Below are 24789 nucleotides of genomic sequence, written 5' to 3'. Positions count from 1 at the left end.
TAAATGGGTCATTCAAAACAAATCCAGGTAATAAATGTGCACATGGTGTTGCAGGCCATTACCAGCAGAACCATCATAGTCCAACTTCGCAGTCCAGAATCTCGCCTGCTCTGCTATTGCCATTAAACCAAGGGATCAAGAGTATAAAACAAGCTACTGGAGGAACTCGAGTGGGACATGCAGCATAAATAGTACATATTTCAAGTTGAGGCCCTGCTAGATTCCTGCATTTGCTGTCTCTTGAGGCATAAAAAGTCAACTTTTTTTCTAGAAACAAAATGTCCCAAACCACGAGATAACTACACACATGCGCAAAAGCAAAATTTGCATTTTCTGGAGATCAGCTTAAAGCTTATCATTCCTGTCTGTCACATTACTAGAGAATAGGGCCCCCTCAGAAACCAAAGAGGTCATTTGTGTATGAACAGAGGGGGGAAGGTTGGACAGGCTAGGATTTTATTTGTTGAAGCACAGAGGTGATCTTATAGAGGTATATAAAATCACAAGGGGGGATAGGGTGAAAGCACAGTATTTTACCAAGGATAGGGGAGATCAAAAAAACAGAGGACATAGGGTTCAGGTGAGCAGGGCAAGATTTAATACAAACTCAAGGGGAAAGAAATTCACGGAGGGTGGTGGGTATAGGGAACAAGCTGCCAGAGGAGGCAGTTGAGACATGTACTATAACAGCATTTAAAAAACACATGGACAGCTTCATGGATAGGAAAGGTTTAGAGGATATGGGTCAAATGCAGGCAAATGGGACTAGCTTAGATGGGGCATCTTGGTCAACAGGACGAGTTGGGCCAAGGAGCTTGTTTCTGTGTTATATGACAGAGTACAAGCTCAAAAAAGGCTCAAATTGTTGGAAATATTTCATTGAGGAACACTAAAATGGACAATCCATCTCCTTGATAGAACCATGATCATAGAAGCTAACTGATTCACTTTATATCAAAAAAACAGTTGCATACACCATACATAGTAAAAATTGTTGCAAACACCCCAGCTGTAATTAAACTTGCAGTGCCTCCATCCAACTAGCATCAGTACAGCACCGCTGTCATTTATCCAAACAATGTGGAAAACTGCCCTGTTCATAAAAAGTGGGAGACAAAAACCAGACCAAACAATTGCTGCCTTAAAACTTTATCAAATGTCACGACTTTAAAATGGTGATTTTGCTATCGAACACTTATCAATAACTTAAACAATGATACTCAATTAAGAATTAGCTAGGGCGGCACGGTGGCGCAGCGGTAGAGTTGCTGCCTTACAGCGAATGCAGCGCCGGAGACTCAGGTTCAATCCTGACCACGGGCGCCGTCTGTACGGAGTTTGTACGTTCTCCCCGTGACCTGCGTGGGTTTTCTCTGAGATCTTCGGTTTCCTCCCACACTCCAAAGACGTACAGGTATGTAGGTTAATTGACTGGGTAAATGTAAAAATTGTCCCTAGTGTGTGTAGGATAGTGTTAATGTGTGGGGATCGCTGGGTGGCGCGGACTCGGTAGGCCGAAAGGCCTGTTTCCGCGCTGTATCTCTAAATCTAGAATCACTGTAATCCAGAGCATTACAACCTTGTCCTAAATTCCAAAGGGAAGGAACTAACTCCTGACTGAGAAGGCAGCATTTATCAAATGTTGTATTCAGGGCCAAGTTAAACTGGTCAATGGAAAAAAATTACAGCAGTGGTGGCAGGAGTTTTTGGGGATGAGAAAATAAATGAAAGAATTCTGAAATGATCTCTTTTGTGAGCTTAAAAACAGTAAGCAAGCCCCAGTGCAATTTCTTTTGCTTCTGCTTTGTTTTAAAAAGTTGTCAAGTTTTTGAATATTTACAGATGGTTTTATTTCAATCAGACCTACAAAATAGTTTGCCATAAAGTAGTAATAGTTTAGCAAGTTTGGGCTTTACATCATTTAGACAAAAACAAATAATCATTCATAATCAATAAGCTGCATGCACTCGGCTATATTCAAAAACAAGTGTCTTACTTGCTTTATTGTGGTTACATTTTATTAAAATAAAATATTCACATCCTTCAAACTAAAATGTCATTCTGTACTTAGTTTAGTATTGATATTTGTCAATATTTGCCAATTTCCCCAAATAGCTTAGGTCATTGTCACAAAGATGCTAAAAAGCATTGACTTTCTGTTGAAAACATTATACGTACAAAGCACAGGAAAATCCAAAACTATCTCAAGAATAAAATCAGATTCATTATTAACTAACATTAATCAAATACATTCAATTGAAAATGATTCTCATATATTCAAATGTTTTAAGAGCTCGCATCCCCTCACCTGATATCACCTCCAAAAGTAGCATAAGTTTTAGACCATCTCTGAAATCTTCTTCAATTACTTCAATCTGTGTTCCTGTCTTTCGCAAATGCGAGTTGCACCACGCTGTAAAAGTCTGGAAGAAAAATGAATGCATATTCACACCATATAATATAGAATTATCATCCAATTGCTGAATACAAAAGTAGATTATTTCCTAGAAACATTCACTGTCAGGACTTGCTTTAGGCTCTTAGATACACAATAATTTCATAGTATTAATTATTTTAATGTGAGCAAGGCTTGTATCTTATCTTTGTGATCCACTCGCGGGAACTCCATTCACGCCATTCAATACAATTATAGTCGATGCGATTCAAACTCATGATTGTCTTGATGCCCATTTCGTAACAACAAATAACAGGTTGCTTCCCTGCAGGACATTTACAAACATGCTTCTTGCAACAATTCTTTGCTGTTCATTCTGATTTTTCCCAGATGAATTTAAATTTTGCAACCGGATCCTAGGAAGTGCAGTATTTCATATCAACCACCTCCAGATGGAAAGAGTTATAGTTTGCAAGTTCTGCTATAACAAACATTTCCATAACAAATTGGACACGACACAAGTGATGAATTAGGGAACAGTGAGCACAATGCAGGACTAAATTGATTCGAACAACAATTTTGATTGGGTACTAGAGAACCACTTGGACATTATGCAGAATACAACGTGCTGGAGCAACTCAGCAGGTTAGGCAGCATCTCTAGAGGACATGGATAAGCTATGCTTTGCTTTAGGACCAGTTTAAAGAAAGGTCCCAACTCAAAATGTCACTTACCCATGTCGTCCAGAGAAGCTGCCTGGCCTGCTGAGTTATTCCAGCACTGTATTTGTTGTTAACCAACATCTGCAGCTCCTTGAATCAGAAAAACCCATTTCCATGTAACCCCTCTCTGCAGTAATCATATAACCACTGTCTCTGAAGAATACAGCTGCAATTTTAACTGCGGGTGGCCATTGAAATTGACAATCACTTCTATTGACACTTGTGCAACTGTATGTATACTCTATTACATGTAACTGAGTTTTGCTCTTGTTTGCTCAAGATTGCAATGTCCACAGTTACACGTCTCCTGCATACAGCCTTTAGTATTTGTTGATTCCAGTAAAAAATAAACGTATTGCTATAAACAGGCTTATTTTTGAAAACCCAGCGTGAAATATAATTGCAAATCTGAAACTAACCTCTAGCCACCTTTTTTCCCCCATTGACAATTGTTTTTGTAACTTGATTTTCCATAAGATGGTTTCAAGAATGCTATTAACATGATAGCAGAACTATCTTTATTTTACAACTGCTGCACTGGAATATTGTGTACAGTTTGCAGACGAGTTAAACCGTTACTTTGGATCTGTCTTCACTGAGGAAGATACACACAATCTCCCAAATGTTCTAGGGGCCGGAGAACCTAGTGTGATGGAGGAACTGAAGGAAATCCACATTAGGCAGGAAATGGTTTTGGGTAGACTGATGGGACTGAAGGCTGATAAATCCCCAGGGCCTGATGGTCTGCATCCCAGGGTACTTAAGGAGGTGGCTCTCGAAATAGTGGAAGCATTGGAGATCATTTTTCAATGTTCTATAGATTCAGGATCAGTTCCTGTGGATTGGAGGATAGCAAATGTTGTCCCACTTTTTAAGAAAGGAGGGAGAGAGAAAACGGGTAATTATAGACCAGTTAGTCTGACATCAGTGGTGGGGAAGATGCTGGAGTCAATTATAAAAGACGAAATTGCTGAGCATTTGGATAGCAGTAACGGGATCATTCCGAGTCAGCATGGATTTACGAAGGGGAAATCATGCTTGACAAATCTACTGGAATTTTTTGAGGATGTAACTAGGAAAATTGACAGGGGAGAGTCAGTGGATGTGGTGTACCTCGACTTTCAGAAAGCCTTCGACAAGGTCCCACATAGGAGATTAGTGGGCAAAATTAGGGCACATGGTATTGGGGGTAGGGTACTGACATGGATAGAAAATTGGTTGACAGACAGAAAGCAAAGAGTGGGGATAAATGGGTCCCTTTCGGAATGGCAGGCAGTGACCAGTGGGGTACCGCAAGGTTCGGTGCTGGGACCCCAGCTATTTACGATATACATTAATGACTTAGACGAAGGGATTAAAAGTACCATTAGCAAATTTTCAGATGATACTAAGCTGGGGGGTAGTGTGAATTGTGAGGAAGATGCAATAAGGCTGCAGGGTGACTTGGACAGGTTGTGTGAGTGGGCGGATACATGGCAGATGCAGTTTAATGTAGATAAGTGCGAGGTTATTCACTTTGGAAGTAAGAATAGAAAGGCAGATTATTATCTGAATGGTGTCAAGTTAGGAGGAGGGGGAGTTCAACGAGATCTGGGTGTCCTAGTGCATCAGTCAATGAAAGGAAGCATGCAGGTACAGCAGGCAGTGAAGAAAGCCAATGGAATGTTGGCCTTCGTAACAAGAGGAGTTGAGTATAGGAGCAAAGAGGTCCTTCTACAGTTGTACCGGGCCCTGGTGAGACCGCACCTGGAGTACTGTGTGCAGTTTTGGTCTCCAAATTTGAGAAAGAATATTCTTGCTATGGAGGGCGTGCAGCGTAGGTTCACTAGGTTAATTCCCGGAATGGCGGGACTGTCGTATGTTGAAAGGCTGGAGCGATTGGGCTTGTATACACTGGAATTTAGAAGGATGAGGGGGGATCTTATTGAAACATATAAGATAATTAGGGGATTGGACACATTAGAGGCAGGAAACATGTTCCCAATGTTGGAGGAGTCCAGAACAAGGGGCCACAGTTTAAGAATAAGGGGTAGGCCATTTAGAACGGAGATGAGGAAGAACTTTTTCAGTCAGAGAGTGGTGAAGGTGTGGAATTCTCTGCCTCAGAAGGTAGTGGAGGCCAGTTCGTTGGATGCTTTCAAGAGAGAGCTGGATAGATCTCTTAAGGATAGCGGAGTGAGGGGGTATGGGGAGAAGGCAGGAACGAGGTACTGATTGAGAGTGATCAGCCATGATCGCATTGAATGGCGGTGCTGGTTCGAAGGGCTGAATGGCCTACTCCTGCACCTATTGTCTATTGTTTATCTCCTTACTCAAAGGATATACATGCCAAAGGAAAAAGTCGAACAAATACTCAGATTGATTTCAATAATGCTAGGTTTAATGCAAGAGGAAAGATCAAGGAGACTACACTTGCATTCTCTAGAGTTAAGATCACAAGAAGCTTTCATTGAAGTTTACAAAGCTCTTAAAGCACTTGACAAGCAGAGAGGGAGTTTCCTCGACAAGATGTCTGAGGATAAAAGGAATGTCAATTTCGCATAGAGAAGGTTTTATATGCAGAGAAGGAAGATCTTTGCCCATTCATCTTCCCAGAGGGGTGTGGCTGGACCAATATATGCAGAGACTTAAGGAACTTAATTTCACAGCAACACTCCAAACAATTCAACTTCTATTGCAAATTCAATCTGGAAGTCTGCATTCCCTTCAATAAGAATCAAATTAAAATCCCACTATTTCACACCATTCCCTTTTAAATCTTATTTTCTTTTGACATCCTTAATTTCAAGATGTGCTCTCTGTCCTCAAAACCCACACATTACTTCCTAGATTCAAATTCTCTAGACCATAGAAACATTTATAGCCAATTTGCATTCCACAAATTTAATCACACAAATCTGGAACTGGCATTATATGTGGAAAAAAATTGAGATCACAAGCCAATTTTGAAGCTAAACATGAGAAAACTTTGAGAAGAATGGTCCACTCAGTTCAAGTCAATCTGACACTGCTTTATTGATGTGAAGTTGTACATAAACATTGCAGACAATGCAAATATATTCTCAATGCACTTTAAAAATGTTTCACAACTATTTAAAAGGCCAGGACAATCAAATAAGCCAATGAAGGAAGATACAAGACGTTGACAAGATGGATTAAGGATTTAAAATTTGGGAAAGGATTTGAAGGAAGCAAATGAGGATTTCTATAACTAATACAATCAATGGCTGCATTAAATTGTGGAGCACTAGAAAGCATTCATTGAAAACCAGAGTTGGAGAATCAAAATAAAAATGGGCGCAGAAAATTGCATGTGGAGCAAGACCAAAGGAGAATCTAAAGAACTGGGCTGAGTAGGTTTGTTCCTTTATGAAATGGCTAGACTGTGGAGTTGGAACTGTAACTGCACTTGAACAGTATGTTTAAGGGCTTGGATGAATGAGTAATTAAGGAAAGAGGATTGACACCACAATACTAGGGAGGCAGCACCTCTAGAGGACATGGATAGGTGACCTTTAAGATCAAACCCCTCCTTCAGACCGATTGTAGTGAGGGAAAATTGCTGGAAGAGAGGTAGGTACAGGTCAAAGCCAAATCAGTGATAGGCGCATACAGACAAGGGTTCTTTTTTTTGGTAGGCAGGTGTGTGGACAAAGGACAGGGATAAAAGGAGACAAACAAATGTAAGGTAAGGCAAGAAGAAAAACGAAATGTAAAGTTACAGCAAGGGATATCGTGGAATGACAGTTGCCTAGCCTGTGCATGGTCTCACTGGTAGACAGAATGCCACATCAGGAGCAGCAAAAGCAGTGGCCAGTCCATCACAGATATTGACCTCCCCACCATCGAAGGGATCTACAGGAGTCTCTGCCTCAAAAAGGCAGCTAGCAGCAGAGAGCTACACCATTTCACTCATTTTACTCCTGCCATCGGAAAGGTGGTATAGGAGGCCGAAAGCTAATGTACAGATTCAAGAGCAGCTTCTTCCCAACAACCATCAGGCTCTTAAACACCACAACTTCAAATAAGCTCTGAACTACATGGAACTGTCCGATTCACCTTTATTTATTGAGGATATAGAACTTTATCCATGTTGGTGGCACTGTGGTGCAGTGGTAGAGTTGCTGCCTTACGGCACTTGCAGCACCAGAGACCTGGGTTCAATCCTGACTATGGGTGCTGTCTGTACGGCATTTGTACATTCTCCCCGTAGGTTTTCTCCGAGATCTTCAGTTTCCTCTCACAGTCCAAAGACACACAGGTTTGTAGGTTAATTGGCTTGGGTTTGTATACTTGGTACACGTGTAAATTGTTCCTAGTGTGTGTAGTCATGTGTTAACGTGCGGGGATCGCTAGTTGGTGCGGGCCAGGTGGGCCGAAGGGCCTGTTTCCACGCTCTCTCTAAACTAAACAAGCATATATCAGAAACCCAATACTGGAAATGGCAATTTGGCTCTTCACATAATGAAGATCAGTATATGGGATTCATCTGCAATAATGGAACATATCCATTCTGCTCGAGCTTTGAGGTTGCTGAAAAATTCTCATTCTCCACACCAGGTCTAGTGTAGGTTCTATTGACACCATCTTTTTAATACCAGACAAAATAATAATAGTGATTACATGATTACTTTTAATCAGTTGCAAGTATTCAGAAAGCACAATGCTACAAATCTATCACTCAGCATAAATATTTCCACCTTGATGGCCATTTTACCCAAGTTACCACTTAATAATTATACTTATAGCAGTCAAATGCACAGACTCCATTCAAATACATAAAATAAATCCATTTAACTAGGGAGTCTGCAGATTTCACAACTTTTCACTTAGGTCAATAACTATTGCAAATAATTTTAATCCAACACAGTCTCAGTGCTACAGAGGTTGGCTTAACTGGCTGGAAGTACAAACTAAAATCAGAGGTAATCGCTTTCAGGTCAGTACTAATCACACAAAACACATAGCCGATAAAAAGATGATAGCAAATGCATACAATACAACCACCCGGTCAGGACTACACACAATAATTTCTGCCAGGTTCCTACACAAATCAAGAAAATTAAGGAGGCGACATTGGTAGGATAGTGTTAATGTACGGGGATCACGGGGCGGCACGGACTTGGAGGGCCGAAAAGGCCTGTTTCCGGCTGTATATATGATATGATATGATATGAACTAGAACCATGCCTTTGAACAGATTTTCATGAAGACCAGCTTTCATCTGAAACAGCAAGAAATGCTTAGCAATACAAATGAAAATCATAAACAAGCCACCCTCTCCCTGCTGCGACCTACCCATTTCCAGGTTACAAGAATCAAAATTACAAACCACTGTACAATTGAGGTAATGTTTTTATCAGCATGTCCATAATTTTCCTACCCGAGCCAGAGCATTTCAGTTTTACCTGGCTGCCATTTTAAAACAATTGAACCAACTGTGTAAGCCATCTGGAATAATGCCAATTAAATTGTCTGAAGAAGGGTCTCGACCTGAAACGTCACCCATTCCTTCTCTCCCGAGATGCTGCCAGTCCCGCTGAGTTACTCCAGCTTGTGTCCATTCCCAATTAAATTAATATGGCCCAACTCAAAAGTTGTCATAAGTTGGTAAGACAAAGATTTTAATCCACTTACTAAAAACTGCATTTTCTAACTGCACTAACTTAATATCATGCAAAGTTAGTTCGAGAACAATTTAAAAATATAGCTTTAAATATTAGAAAGGCCCAATTTCCTTTTTAAAGTTCACCAAGTATGGTAAAGGACAAAGAAGTTGCAAGTTCGGAGATGTGTGAAAATTGGAGGAAGTGTGTTGAAGACAAGGGGTTGGAAAGAACCAATCAGCAAGACTAAGGAAATCGTATGCCTCACACTCTGGAACGAAGCTGGTAAAAGTGTGCGACATTACCCAATTAGACTTCAATCCTGTACTCAGTGCTCATACTCGCACTGAGAATTCAAAGATATGGTGGAATTTTAAATAACATTAAGCCACTGCATCAGTAGCATTTTGCTTCAACCTGAAAATGGCTCTCTAAACAGAAAAGTCTGGATTTGATCCAGAAACACTGCAAAATAGACAGCAGAAAACAATCTGCCGGCGGAGCCCAGCGGGCCAGGCAACATCTGTAGAGGGAATTAGACAGACAACATTTCTGGTTTTGACCCTTCAACAGTACAGGTTTCCCTCCACAGATGCTGCATGACAGAGTTAGTTCCTCGAGTAGTTTGTTTTATGCTCAAGGTTCCAGCATCTGCATTCTCGTCTCCAGACAGACATATGGTAAGAAAACAGTGCCAGAAACTTCAAATTAAATCATGAATTTAAAGAGCTATACAAGTGAAAATCTGACAGACTGAAGTTTTATTTTGATCTTGATAGGACAGTACAACACAAGAACAAGGTCTTCATTCCACAATATCTGTGTCAAACATGATGCCCAACTGCTATCTACAGGCACATAATCCATATCCCTCTATATCCAAAGGCCTATCCAAAAGACCCCCGAATGCCACTATCGCATTTGCCTCAACCACCACCTCCAGCAGCACATTCCAGGCACTCACCACCCTCTGTCACATCAAATGGCCAACATACCAAAGATGAAGGTCTGTTCATGGAAACAAATCCCAATAACCATATAACCATATAACAACTACAGCATGGAAACAGGCCTGTCCGGCCATACCAGTCCACGCCGACCACTCTCCCTGACTTAGTCTCATCTACCTGCACTCAGACCATAACCCTCTAATCCCCTCTTATCCATATACCTATCCAATTTACTCTTAAATAATAAAATCGAGCCAGCCTCCACCACTTCCACCGGAAGCCCATTCCATACAGCCACCACCCTCTGAGTAAAGAAGTTACCCCTCATGTTACCCCTAAACTTTTGTCCCTCAATTCTGAAGCTATGTCCCCTTGTTGGAATCTTCCCCACTCTCAAAGGGAAAAGCCTACCCACGTCAACTCTGTCCGTCCCTCTCAAAATTTTAAAAACCTCTATCAAGTCCCCCCTCAACCTTCTACGCTCCAAAGAATAAAGACCCAACCTGTTCAACCTCTCTCTGCAGCCTAAGTGCTGAAACCCAGGCAACATTCTAGTAAATCTCCTCTGTACCCTCTCCATTTTGTCGACATCCTTCCTATAATTTGGCGACCAGAACTGCACACCATACTCCAGATTCGGCCTCACCAATGCCCTGTACAATTTTAACATTACATCCCAACTTCTATACTCGATGCTCTGATTTATAAAGGCAAGCATACCAAACGCCTTCTTCACCACCCTATCCACATGAGATTCCACCTTCAGGGAACAATGCAGTTATTCCCAGATCCCTCTGTTCCACTACATTCCTCAATTCCCTACCATCTACCCTGTACGTCCTATTTTGATTTGTCCTACCAAAATGCAGCACCTCACACTTATCAGCATTAAACTCCATCTGCCATCTTTCAGCCCACCCTTCCAAAAGGCCCAAGTCTCTCTGTAGACTTTGAAACTCTACTTCATTATTAACTACACCACCTATCTTAGTATCATCTGCATATTTACTAATCCAATTTGCCACACCATCATCCAGATCATTAATGTAAATGACAAACAACAGTGGACCCAACACAGATCCTTGAGGTACTCCACTAGACACTGGCCTCCAACCTGACATACAATTGTCAACCATTACCCTCTGGTATCTCCCATTCAGCCATTGTTGAATCCATCTTGCAACCTCACTATTAATACCCAACGATTTAACCTTCTTAATCAACCTTCCATGTGGAACCTTGTCAAATGCCTTACTGAAGTCCATATAGACAACATCCACAGCCTTGCCCTTATCAATTTCCCTGGTAACCTCTTCAAAAAATTCAAGAAGATTAGTCAAACATGACCTTCCAGGCACAAATCCATGTTGACTGTTTCTAATCAGGCCTTGTTTATCCAAATAATTATATATATTGTCCCCAAGTATCTTTTCCATTAATTTTCCCACCACAGACGTCAAACTAACAGGTCTATAATTGCTAGGTTTACTTTTAGAACCTTTTTTAAACAAAGGCACAACATGCGCAATGCGCCAATCTTCCGGCACCATCCCCGTTTCTAATGACGTTTGAAATATTTCCGTCATAGCCCCTGCTATTTCTGCACTAACTTCCCTCAATGTCCTGGGGAATATCCTATCAGGACCTGGAGACTTATCCACTTTTATATTTTTCAAAAGTGTCCGTACCTCATCTTCTTTAATCCTCATAATTTCCATCACTACTCTACTTGTTTCGCTTACCTCACATAATTCAATATCCTTGTCCTCGGTGAATACCGAAGAAAAGAAATTGTTTAATATCTCCCCCATTTCTTCCGGCTCAGCACATAGCTGTCCACTCTGACTCTCTAATGGACCAATTTTATCCCTCACTATCCTTTTGCTATTGACATATCTGTAGAACCCCTTGGGGTTTACTTTTACATTACTTGCCAAAGCAGCCTCATATCTTTTTTTCGCTTTTCTAATTTCCTTCTTAAGATTCCTTTTACATTCTTTATATTCCTCAAGAACCTCATTTACTCCCTGCCGCTTATATTTATTGTATATCTCCCTCTTTTTCCGAACCAAGTGTCCAATTTCCATGGAAAACCACGGCTCTTTCAAATTATTATTCTTTCCTTTCCACCGAACAGGGACATAAAGACTCTGTACTCTCAAAATTTCACCTTTAAATATCCTCCATTTCTCTATTATATCCTTTTCATAAAACAAAAAGTTCCATTTCACTCCTTTTAAATCCTTTCTCATCTCCTCAAAATTAGCCTTTCTCCAATCCAAAATCTCAACCCTTGGTCCAGATTTGACCTTCTCCATAATGATATTGAAACTAATGGCATTGTGATCACTAGACCCAAAGTGCTCAACACATACCTCCGTCACCTGACCCATCTCATTTCCTAACAGGAGGTCCAACACTGCCCCTTCTCTGGTAGGCACCTCTACGTATTGCTGCAAAAAACTATCCTGCACACATTTTACAAACTCCAAACCATCCAGCCCTTTAACAGAATGTGATTCCCAGTCTATATACGGAAAATTGAAATCACCCACAATCACTACTCTGTGCTTACTACTAATATCTGCTATCTCCTTACATATTTGCTCTTCCAATTCTCGTTCCCTATTTGGCGGTCTATAATACACCCCTATAAGTGTTGCTAAACCTTTCTCATTTCTGAGTTCCACCCAAACAGCCTCCCTAATCGAGCCTTCTAGTCTGTCCTGCCAAAGCACTGCTGTGATATCCTCCCTGACAAGCAATGCAACACCCCCACCTCTTGCCCCTCCAATTCTATCACATCTGAAACAATGAAATCCTGGAATATTTAATTGCCAATCGCAACCCTCCTGCAACCATGTTTCACTGACCGCCACAACATCACACTTCCAGATGTCAATCCAGGCTCTAAGCTCATCCACCTTTCTTACAATGCTCCTAGCATTAAAATATACACATTTAAGGGACCCATCATTTCTTATTCTCAGTTTATTTCTTTTCCCTTCTTTCTCTCCTACATATTGGGTCTGCGTGTTTCCCCTTTCTGCCTCCTGCCTCACACACTGCCTATTAGCTATCTGTGTTTGAGTCCCTCCCCCCAACCGTACTAGTTTAAAGTCTCCGCAATTACCGTAGCAAATCTCCCCGCCAGGATATTGGTTCCCCTCAGGTTCAGATGCAACCCGTCCTTTTTGTACAGGTCATACTTCCCCCAGAAGAGGTCCCAATGATCCAGAAACTTGAAACCCTGCTCCCTGCACCAGTTCCTCAGCCACATATTTATCCTCCACCTCACTCCATTCCTATTCTCACTATCGCGTGGCACAGGCAGTAAGCCTGAGATTATTGCTTTTTAAGTCCTTTTTTTAAACTCTCTTCCTAGCCCCCTAAATTCTCCTTTCAGGACCTCTTCCCTTATCATACCGATATTGTTGGTACCTATATGTACCACCTCTGGCTCCTCTCCCTCCCCTTTCAGGATATCCTGGACACGCTCAGACACATCCCGGACACCGGCACCAGGGAGGCAAACCACCATCCGGGTCTCCCGACTGCGTCCACAGAATCGCCTATCTGACCCCCTCACTATAGAGTCCCCTATTACTATCGCTCTCCTCTTCCTTTCCCTACCCTTCTGAGCAACAGGGCCGGACTCCTTGCCAGAGGCCCGGGCACCGTCGCTGCCCCCAGGTAGGCTGTCCCCCCCAACAGTACTTAAACAGGAGTACTTATTTCCAAGGGGTACAGCCACCGGGGTACTCCCTAGTCCCTGCCTCTGCTCCTTGCCCCCCCTAACCGTGACCCACTTGTCTACCTCCCGTGGTCTTGGAGTGACCACCTCTCTGTAACTCCTATCTATAACCTCCTCACTCTCCCTGACCAGACGGAGGTCATCAATCTGCCGCTCCAGGTTCCTAATACGGTCCCTTAGGAGCCCCATCTCGTCACACCTGGCGCAGATGTGGATGTCTGGAAGACTATCAGACTCCCAGATTCCCCACATCCGACACCCAGAACAATAAACTGCCCTGGCACTCATACTCCCCAAACAAAGCCCCGCGCTCGGTTTACTAAACCTACCGCCCGGCCGCTGCTCCAACCGCCCACCCAAAAGAACTGAGTGATCTCCTGGGAGAGGCGAAAAACCGGATTAAAAACCCAGGCCAATTTGGGGGGGGGAAATCCAGGAAATTCCTCTCCGACCCCAAGCTAGGCGATCGAAACTTGTCCGGGAGATCACACAGGTCTTACTCCTTACTATCCCCACACAATCCCCACACAATACTTCCCAAGCAACACAGCAATGAACAACTTCAAATGTGAAAGGCTGAGCAGAAAACAAAAGTTGGAAAGGGGAAGGCACGAAGTCTGAAAACTAGAAATGTTGAAGTTGGAAGTTTAAACATCTCCCTTTTCATGTGAAGATCCAGAATGTTAAGATATTTTGCTGCAAGAGCACTATTACCAGTGGTGGGAAACTGAAAATATCAAGCATGTCAAATAATGGACAAAACGAGTAATGTATACAAAGACAATTGGAGTAGTTTAGATTAATGGACAGAAATCAGTTCTAACTCAAAAGGCAAAAATGTTTCACATTAGAGATGTTACTCAGTAAGAAAAAAAAGGCAAATGATCAATTGAAGATTAAAAATCCATACATTTAACAGGCATCAAAAAGGCAAGCGCCAACTGGAGAGAAAAAAAGATTTGAACAAATGTTTGCCTTCCCGTATGATATGGAAAAGTAAAGGAGAACTAATATTTAAAGATAGTCATGATAGATCAGGTATTGTGCAAGTCAAATCATGCATTATGAGCACCCAAGCCTGCAGCCCTTGATTTTAGAGAACAATAGCAACTGTTATTCTACATAGTGGAGGAGAGCAAAGACAAGAGATCTGATGGACACAAAAGGCATCGAATTCAAAATAAACAATGATAAACAGATCAAGGCAGGCAACGTGCTGGCTCAAAGTTCAGAAAAAAGTTGATAACTACTTCAGAAAAGCTTCAAAGTTTTCTGTAGAGCAAGTTTATTTGTGCTGCCAAGCATGGCAATTAGACAAAAGAAACATGGAATTAGTTAGAAGTGACCTATTCATCACGCGGATTCCAGTTGCAGAGGTTTCATAATAGTAATGTGCATTTACACCTAGAAACTCTTTTACTGATCTTCAAAAGCGTATTTCTCTGTACTGTAGTTACTCCAAGGAACCTTTCTGGCAACAAAGTGATTAGAGAGACAATCAGTAGCAACTCTGAGCTGATGTAACAATTCAGCATAAATTATGAAATATTTACAATGAATTGTTCTGAAGCTAACTTAATTGCAAAGAACACATTTAAGTGCCTTTAAACAATTGTTGCTATCTGTTAAATCAAGTAATTTTCACATTCCTAATCAACAGGAGATACAGTCATCTCGAACTTGTGCACTGAGGTTCCCTTATATTCACTTTGAATGCAAGATCAACCTAGAATTAATGAAGGGCTATCACTTTAAATTAGTGGCAATTTCTCAACAAGCTTTCCATCAATGCAGCAGTCAGCTAGCTACATGGCAAATTTGTTCATTTCATGACTTCCAATCATAACAATCACAGTGACAGCATTCTTGGCTGATGAGATCATTCACTGAATTTGAGCATCCAGTGCAGCATTTGTTTTTAAACAAACCGACCACTCATACCATAATCAGTTTTCAAGAGCCACAATATTTAGCAATGGCATTTCATATACTTTAATGTCTTTAGTGAATGATTTATAGTGTAGTGGCCAGCAAAAAAGAAAAGAATTCTCCCCCGACAAGGGAAAAAAATCTTCACTAATGCCCCCCACAACACAAAGGTAAATTGTGATGCCCTGGAAAAAGTCCAGACACAAATATATTCTATTACGGTCATAGAGTTAGGGTGACCTGCAGAAGATTTCTGCAGTGAAGGCACCATCAATAACTAGGTCATTCCTACTGGGAGGTTACAGCAGGCAGGAATTAGATGTGAACTCTGCGCTGATGGATCTAGATAAAAGTATGAGATCCTGAAGAGCAAGGCTGGAGTTGGCAAGAAGTTTATCCATTCAGATGCCATTTGGAATCTCTGCAGTCACCCAGTGTGTGGTCTGCAGCGCAGCATAGCTCAGTCATGGAGCAAATGCAGAGACATAACAATGGATTAAAGGTCACCCTAAGCACATGATTATGATCTGAATAAGTGCTAGGCTAAAAATGATAAATACAAAGTGGACAAGTTGTGAAGTCATTAACAAGTTGTGAAGTCATTAAAATATGAATGTTCATATTGAGAATGAGGAAAAAAGAATGAAGAGGCACATGTACAGATTCCCAAGTTAAAGCCTAGCAGATAAACAAAAAAACAAACGCTATCCTAAATTACAAAAGGCCGAAATATAGTGACGTTATATGCTATTGTCGGGTGGCATGGTGGTGCAGCGATAGAATTGCTGCCTTAGCGCTTGTAACTCCGGAGACCCGGGTTCGATCCCGACTACGGGTTTGTACGTTCTCCCCGTGACTGCATGGGCTTTCTCAGAGAACTTTGGTTTCCTCCCACACTCCAAAGACGTACAGGTTTGGAGGTTAATTGGCTTGGTACAAGTGGAAAATTGTCCCCAGTGTGTGTGTGCATTTGCGTGCAGGGATCACTGGTCGGTGTAGACTCGGTGGCCCGATGGGCCTGTTTCTGTGCTGTATCTCGAAACTAAACTAAACTCAGATTTGGACATCATACTTTTGAAAGCCAAATTATGCATCGTATCTACCGCGGTAAATATGCGATTTTTTTGCCCTAATCCAGTCACGGAAATTAGAGCTTTCATGACTAGCTGTTGAGGACATCAAAAGAAATGGAGCAAAGATAGAATAAAATCCTGAAGTGGCAAAGACCCACTCAAAATCTAAATTGACTTTGTTTTTAATAAGAATCGTAAAGATAATTTATCACTGATGACCAAGTCAAAATGGGAAATAGCAATAGCACAACTGAGCTTTAGAGACACCAAAATGACTACTTTTGTCAGTGCCCAACGAATGCAGCAGCTTTGGGGTTAGGTTTAACTAGAGCAAAAAAAAATAAAAAATTAAATCTTTCTAGAAATCTGCACATGGGGCTCCTGGGCCACAACAATGGGATTTAGTTGTAATCATTTTGTTCCCAAGGCGAGTAGGAAAGTATGAGATAAAACAGGCAAGGCAGCCTTCCAGCATTCGTTTCCCAACCTACAGACTATTCATTTGACCCAATGACTAGGATCAAAGCAATTTACGAAGAACAAATATCCTTTCCGTTTTTAAGACAAAGGCAAATAATGTTCAAGATGGCAAGCAGAAGTTATTTATACAGTTTATAACAAATGTATTAATTCAGGTAACATCAAATCAAATACCACATATGAAGCTCATGCTTAAACTTGAAAATTATTAGAATTGCCTGTCTGTAGTCACTACCATTCTCAAACTAATATAAAGCGAACCTCTCATTGGACTTGCCTTTTAGCAGTAGTCATTAGATTTGCAACTCTGCTTTTAAGAGGCAACAGGTTTCACAGAGCAGTCCACTTGCGCATGGAAAATTAGTTGTGAAATTTTATTGCCAATAAGTCAGTTTCCATTCATGGTTAAAGTGAAGCCCTGTCATGATTTGGCTACGATGGTCAGCCAAAAAAATGGCAGGGTATCCTTGAAGGGGAAAACCCATTTACAAATGGCAAGTGTGCCTGGAACCATTAATGCTTTTGACCCAATTAAAATGATTCCCCCTCCCCACAATCACAGCCAAAGGCAAATAGTTACTCAATTTGTTAATGCGAATAGACTTACAGGGTACTGGATTGAATTGGGAAGAAAAATATCCAGAGAATTCAATCATTAAACTTACTGGGCTATTCTGAAGCACAAAACAAACTAGACTCTTAAAGATTCCAGAGATATTTAGTCACAAAATTAATATTGCCAGTAATGATAGAGGGATGAAGAAATCGCTGTATGGATAAGTATTAGAGTATTTTGCTGCAAAGAGAGAAAAGCATTACAAAAAATTAGCAAATGGAGGAAAATGCAAAGCTATAGGGACACAACAGATGAGCTTTGGATTGTTTTAACAAAGGGAGTAGTCATAATGGTCCATTGACCATAACTTAACTTCAAATAAACTTTAGATTACAAAGATATATTTTAAAAATTAGCTTTGTGCAGATCACTTTTGCACTTAATGTCCGATTTTAAAACTGCTTTTCAAATTGTTGTGGCAAATTAACAGAGCTAGAACTGAAATGCATGTATTTGGTAGTGCTTTAGATAATATCAAGATGAAAAAAAATCAAGAATTTTGTGCAAGGACATGTCAAAATCTTATTGAAATATCAAAATACAAGTTCCATGCTATTTGAAAGTATTGGCCCATCATCTTTGCATAAAAAGTTTGATCATCAGTCCCTGTGCAGACTACTGAATGGTCAATTCCCCAGCAAGCCAGACAGACCAGTCATATTAAAAGATAGAGGAAAAAGTAGAAACAAGGAACGGCAGATACTGGTTTGCACAAATGAAATATGTATATGTAGCATGTAGATGATTTATGCATTGGCACATCTTGAGAGGCTAAACTTCCAGTAATTGGCAGCACAAACATTGAGGGGGTGGGCCTTGCACATATCTGCAAGACCAATACACTGCTACCACACCTCTTTGCCATCTGACAATGCAAGCTCAGAGCAAAACATTGAAAACATGGACCACTTTCATAACTCAGGCTCTCAAAAGGCAGACATTAAGGATGGAAATTCACTACCATGATAATTAGACTTTTCTCAATTGACAAAAAGGGATTTGAAGATCAAGACCACAAGACCGCACAAAACCCATGATCCCTCACTTATTGTGTAGGAAAGAACTGCAGATGCTGGTTTAAATCAAAGGTAGACAAAGTGCTGGAGTAACTCAGCGGGACAGGCAGCATCTCTGGAGAGAAGGAATCGATGACGTTTCGGGTCGAGACCCTTCTTTAGACTCAAGGGGGGGTCTCGACCCGAAACGTCACCCATTCCTTCTCTCCAGAGATGCTGCCTGTCCTGCTGTTACTCCAGCATTTTGTGTCTACCCCTCACTCATTCTTGTATTGAAAATAGTTTACTTTGAATGTAGTTTACTTTGAACAAAACTGCAAAGTTCTTTCCATCCTCATCTCTGCCCAATTTAAACTTTCAAACAGGTTACAAATCCCAAAGTAACCACTTCCAGTATTCAAAGATTTAATTAAGGGGCTTGATGCAAATCCTGTAAAACACACTTCAAGATAATTCCTAGCACTATCCACATGCATTCACTAATCTACCCCACTTCTAATGGATTGTGTCTGTGGCAATAATCCTATTCCTGTCACACCTAGTCTCTAGCCCTCAATCCATTTCAAGAATGCTCAGGCCATATGGTTAAACTCAAAACATCTAGTAATCTCAGGTTAAAATTCGAACGGACACGCGTTGCTTCCAAATTCATTGTTTCTACTGTGCTAGCCTAGAAGAAATCACATGCTTGAAATTCCAGTTAAACCAAGCTCGGCCAAAGGGGAGGGTCCAAAATCTTCAAATGATTACCCATTGCTCAATGGTTTTTCACTGCCTCAAAATATTCACTTTCTTACCTAGTTTTTTCCTTAATTATACAAACTGACTACATGCACAAAGTATGTACATTTACTGACAATTATTTGTAAAAACTAAATTTTGTTGATGGTAGATCATTAATTCCATAGCAATGAGTACTTGTAAACTGTCCAGTATCAATGTCTTGTCCAACCATCCATCTTCAATGTCTCCTTTGTAGAACCTGAACAGTTTGAATGGAATAAAAAGTAGTCACATTTCAGTAGTATGATTTCACAGCTGACTCAGATTCAGCAATGCAGATAACGCTGTCCCAACAAAAGCCACTCCCCCAGGTAATGCTTCAACAAGATTACCTTATAAGGTTAAGCTGCTCAGTTTCTGAATTGAGTATTACATAAGCTAGGTGTGTCATACCAGAAGTAGCTGCTATGCAGCCATTTTATTAGGCTAGTGGGATTGAACAGGATTACTAGTAGGCTGTTCACACATTTCAGATCACTAACTTCAATAGAGTGCACTGCAATGCCTCTGCAGCGCACTGCACCATGACAAGGAAACCTTTTCATTACTGAATTGCAAGTAAAATCCCCCAAAAAAAAAAAAGCTTTATCGTGCACTTGGTCAGAGTTAGAAGTAAATCCTTGCCTCAAGCACTGCAAATCAATTAACAGGCATCAGACTTTGAGCAAAGCAAATGAAAAAGTTCCTCAGCAGCATTTATTAAACTCAAGGTTGACCCAACTTTACAAGAATCATTTTACAGAAGCACTGCCATAAGGACATTAGGTTTGAAATATGGTAGATTGCTACTAATAAAAAGTTTAAATAGTGATTACACACAACAATGTAAACAATCTTTCTGGGGAAGGTCACTGTTGCCTTTGTTTAGAAATGGCAAATTCTTCACATAACCCATGACAATCCTAGCATTTCTGCATTTGAATTGAACTAGAGTAAAATTCAATTCCAGTTTAAATTGTTTAAATAATTTTAATGAATTCTTAGACAAGCATCACTGCTAAAATAAATACTAAGCTGATGTGATTAACCTACATAGCAAATGACTACAGCTCTGTCCCTCTCTCCCCCCTTCTCCCTCTAACTTCCTGTCTCCACCTATATCCTTCCTTTGTCCCGCCCCCCTGACATTAGTCTGAAGAAGGGTCTCGACCTGAAACGTCACCCATTCCTCTCCTGAGATGCTGCCTGACCTGCTGAGTTACTCCAGCATTTTGTGAATAAATACCTTTGATTTGTACCAGCATCTGCAGTTATTTTCTTACACAGCTACCTCAAAGGTCAGAGCACATGGTTTAGACAGACATCTCATACAAGTACAGCATATTATATTTATGATCTTGGGTGAAGAATTATCCAATTTCCTAAATTATGACCAATTTATCAGGAAACATTAGGGAATACAAATTAGTGGAGTTATTTCAATAATAAAAATCCCTCATTTGCTAAATAGTTATCAGCACTGATTCTTTTAAATAACCACTAGCTCCAAGTGATCTTGCTCCCATAATAAACAGAGTAAATTAAAGATCAGATAGAATTATTATATGTACAAACAATATTACTCATCTGTACATTCCTTCCTCTAAGGAAAAAAAATCCCAAGGTGGGAAAATATGAACAGCTGAATAGTTTTGTGGAAAATATGGATTTTCAATGCCATTTTTAAAATCCCTGGTTATAAAGTAAAATTTCTTCTTTGAAAAAAGAACAATTTTTATGAGTATGGTAGGGTGGAGAAGAAATGGGAATCATTACTCAGGCACCCGATTGCAATGATACAATAAGAAATGTGCTCATTACTTTAAATATGTTGGTTTAGTGGAATTACAACTAGACGTGAAAGATCTAGAAGGGCCAGCCAGCTGTCCTGTCCAGTGTTTATATTTTACCCAACATGACATGAAATGGATTATCTGTTCATCACATTGTTTATTGAACTTCAATGCCTCCAATTTATCAATTTCCTACAATACAAGCCCACAGTTCAAATCATACTTGATAGAAAAATATGCTCACACAATCTGAGGTTACGAACACTTCTGATGCGAGAAATGCATGAACAATACAATCGAGTTTCGTTGTTTGCAGCCTACACAAAATGGAAAATATACGCACCCCCCCCATTACACCCAGCCTATTATTACATTTGAAACATCGCACTACAATACCCAAGAACTACTGCTTGGCATACTGTTGGATTCAGAAAAAAAATGTTTTCAGAAACAAATCCCTACTATACATTTATATCATTACTTGCATTGCAGGGCAGGCAATGTACAATGCCAGAGGGGAGGGATACACTGCCAATTCTTCTTTGCCATAAATTGACAGTATCCTGTTGCATACTGGCAAACGATGGAAACAAGCAATTTGTGCTCAGAAGCACAATAGAAATCCAAGCAGGATAAAGTATGATAACCCAGCTAAGATCAAATTCTTAAACCTATAAAAGTGTCAGAGTAGAGGGGATAGAAGGTGGAAAGGTGAAGGGAAAGGTTGGGGCAAGAGATCCACATAAGGAGCAGTTGATTAGCAGATCAGTCATGTGGTGAGAAAGGTTGACATGATAACCAAGGATGCTGGTAATAATGCAGAAGACAAAAGGTGGAAGATGCAGGGCGAAATGTAGAACTAGAGGGAATGATAGAAAGTAGACAGGAACTGGGGAGTGGGGGAAATTAGAGGACCTTCCCCTCACCTTTCACCTAACAATCTCCTCTTTACTCCAAATTGGAAGAGTTCAAACCCAAAATGACATGCTGCCTGCTCCAGTTTCTCTATTTTTTGTTGTTGAGGATTTCAGCATTTACCGTCTCTTATGTCTCCAAGAAACCTATTAGCGACTGTTTTATTGGAGGACAACACCATATGTGTGCATGACTGCACCCAGAGTGTGCATTAAAGGGGGTGCGAAGGCGTTAGTTTTAATAAATAAGTAGATTTAATTGGGGCTAGTGCATGACATCAACACAATGCTACCCAGCCGCACAGGGGAATGGAAGCCAAATTTAAAATAGATCATATTTTGTGGGATTACCTCCTTGGTCCCGAAAGTTTTATAATCTATTCTAATACAGGATTTAGTCTTTAACACTGTTGTTTTGAAATGAATCCAGAACAAAACTGTCAATTAGCTGCAGAAATGTTCAAATTTGAATATCCAATGCATTTATGTACTTGACTGGCATTTAGAAGTCATGCACACATAGGCGGCGCAGACTACAGGCACACTAAAACCATTTCTTGGTAACCACAAAGATCCAAGGCTCAAGAATATCATATTTCAAAACATTCAATAATGACATGCTCTTAAAATACTTCCGTTGGTCTTCTTACAAAGTACAGTCAATGCAAAGTCTACAAAACATGTTTCAGAAATGGGCAACAAATCTCTTGTACCACTGTAAAGGCTTTCATTAACAATGGGCACATTCTTGCCTATTTGTTGTTGACTATTTTTCTACCCTAGACATGATGCCCCATTCATAGCAATCCGTTTCAAACCTGTGATGGTAGACAACAGCAATCATGGTAGATTATAGTCCCACCTTTGATCACGTATTTACACAAAGCTCAGGCAGGAATCAGAACTATGGCTTATAATTAGCATTGTTATAATTCTGAACATGGCATAAGCATAATTTGTTGCACTTCTAGATAGGAGTTCAAAGGTAAGCACATCTTAACCACAAAATAAAAACAACTGCAATAACCTTTTTCATGACATGTCACAGGCTGCCTCTGAAAACATTCACATGCAGATGGGGAAGGAACGTGTAACAATAACACGCAGGTTTTTTTTTCAAATGCCACTCAGCATGAAAAATATGTTAAGCCAATTAGGTATTCACCAAGACAGATTGCACTAACTAAATATTGCTGTAAACGACTATAGCTTTTAGGTAAGGGGGAAATATTTAAAGGAGATGTGCAGGGCAAGTTTTTTTCTATGCAGTAGTTGGTGCATGGAACATGTTGCGGGGGGGGGGGGGGGGGGGGGTGGATGGAAGCAGATACAATTGCAACATTGAGGCTGCTTTTAAATAAACATCTGAAAATGCTGGGAATGGAGGAATTTGGAACACATGCAGACAGGAGTGATTAGTTTAATTAGGCATCATGTTTGGTACAAACTTAGTGGGCTGGAGGGCCTGTTATTGTGTATTACTCTACATTCTGTAAACATATAGATCAAGAATTTACAGGTGTAATTTGTAGTACTCATGAACATTCCACCATTCCCATCCTTTTGATTGCAAGAAAGATGCCCTTGACGAGTACCCTGACCAGAAACATCATCAAAAGCTACACATGTTTATGGAACTGTTACTCCAGTACTCATGAGGACAAGATTTTTCTAAAGTTGGTCAAGTCTAGTTTAAACAACATTAACATACAATAGCAATTTTGAAAGTAACCAGTTGAACTTCAGAAACAAACCATAAAGGCACATTTCAACAATAGCATAAACAACTCGGTTAATTTAGGTTATTGTGAATGGGTTACCAAATTCTAAATATAGCGCAGATTCTGGTCCATACTGTCTGGAAGCCACAGATTAGAAGCATACTTTCCAATAAGTTGTCAGCACAGGTTTCAAATCAAATGTGTACCTTGTTCATGCTTTCAGCCAGAAAAAAAAATCCATTCAGCATATGCCCTAAAAGCTGTTGGTGAGCTACTCAGTCTGGCAAAAAGCCAGAGATGAAAAGGTCAGCTTCTTTATTTTTTAAAAATTCAGTAATCTGCCAACACTACCCTACGAAAACAGACATACATCCAAGTTTGATACAACTGGTTATCCACTACTTTCAGTGCACACCGAGATTGATTGCAGAATTTAGCTATTCGCTGAATCTTGGAGAAAGCCAATATCCAAGTTTCTATGCTTAATTTGTACCATCATTAGTTAAAATATGGTTGCATTGGAAACAGGAATTAAGGAGAATTAAAAAATATCTCTATTATAAATACAAAGGAGATGGGAGGAGAGAAAGGAAAAAAAATAGAACAATCATGTTTGTTTACACGTTGTCCCTTTTCTTAAAGGATCCAACAGACATGAAATTCTACTCAGCTGTCTGGAACAAGCAGCTTTCTGAAGTGGGGAACAACATTCAAATTTTTAATGTGTACATTTATTCTTGGTCCATTTTCTAGACGCAATGTGAAGTTTTTAAATGCAGTCCTGGGAAACACCATTTGGAATTTATAACGGTATTATTTTATATTTAGTATTTGCAATGATCGGTGTACACCCTTCAGTTGAAACTGCTCAAGATTTACTACTGCTATGTCCTATTATTACAAATCTTGGCAGAGGTTACTAGTTATTTTTAATAGTCATAAAGGCATACCAGTTTAATTCACATGTTCACATTTAATTCACATTTACCACATGTTCAATTCAGATTGGTTAACATGTAAGCTGTATTCTCGCAATTAAAATGTTGGAATATTCTATG

General features: G+C 40.2%; 1 protein-coding gene across 6 annotated transcripts in view; it reads right to left on the bottom strand.

Annotated features, from left to right (window-relative positions):
• The window catches only part of LOC144611814 (alpha-actinin-1-like), a 92799-nt gene that overhangs the window by 55366 nt on the left and 12644 nt on the right, over positions 1–24789 (bottom strand). For all 6 annotated transcript variants that reach the window (XM_078431086.1, XM_078431082.1, XM_078431084.1 and 3 more), the window contains exon 2: positions 2309–2423. In XM_078431086.1, coding sequence (XP_078287212.1) covers positions 2309–2423 — 115 coding nt within the window. The remainder of the gene's footprint in view (positions 1–2308; positions 2424–24789) is intronic.

The sequence above is a fragment of the Rhinoraja longicauda genome, chromosome 41 (assembly GCF_053455715.1).
Source record: "Rhinoraja longicauda isolate Sanriku21f chromosome 41, sRhiLon1.1, whole genome shotgun sequence".
NCBI classification, from domain to species: Eukaryota; Metazoa; Chordata; class Chondrichthyes; order Rajiformes; family Arhynchobatidae; genus Rhinoraja; species Rhinoraja longicauda.
Note: the sequence above shows the minus strand (reverse complement) of the source record. Positions and strands in the feature narration are given on the sequence as shown.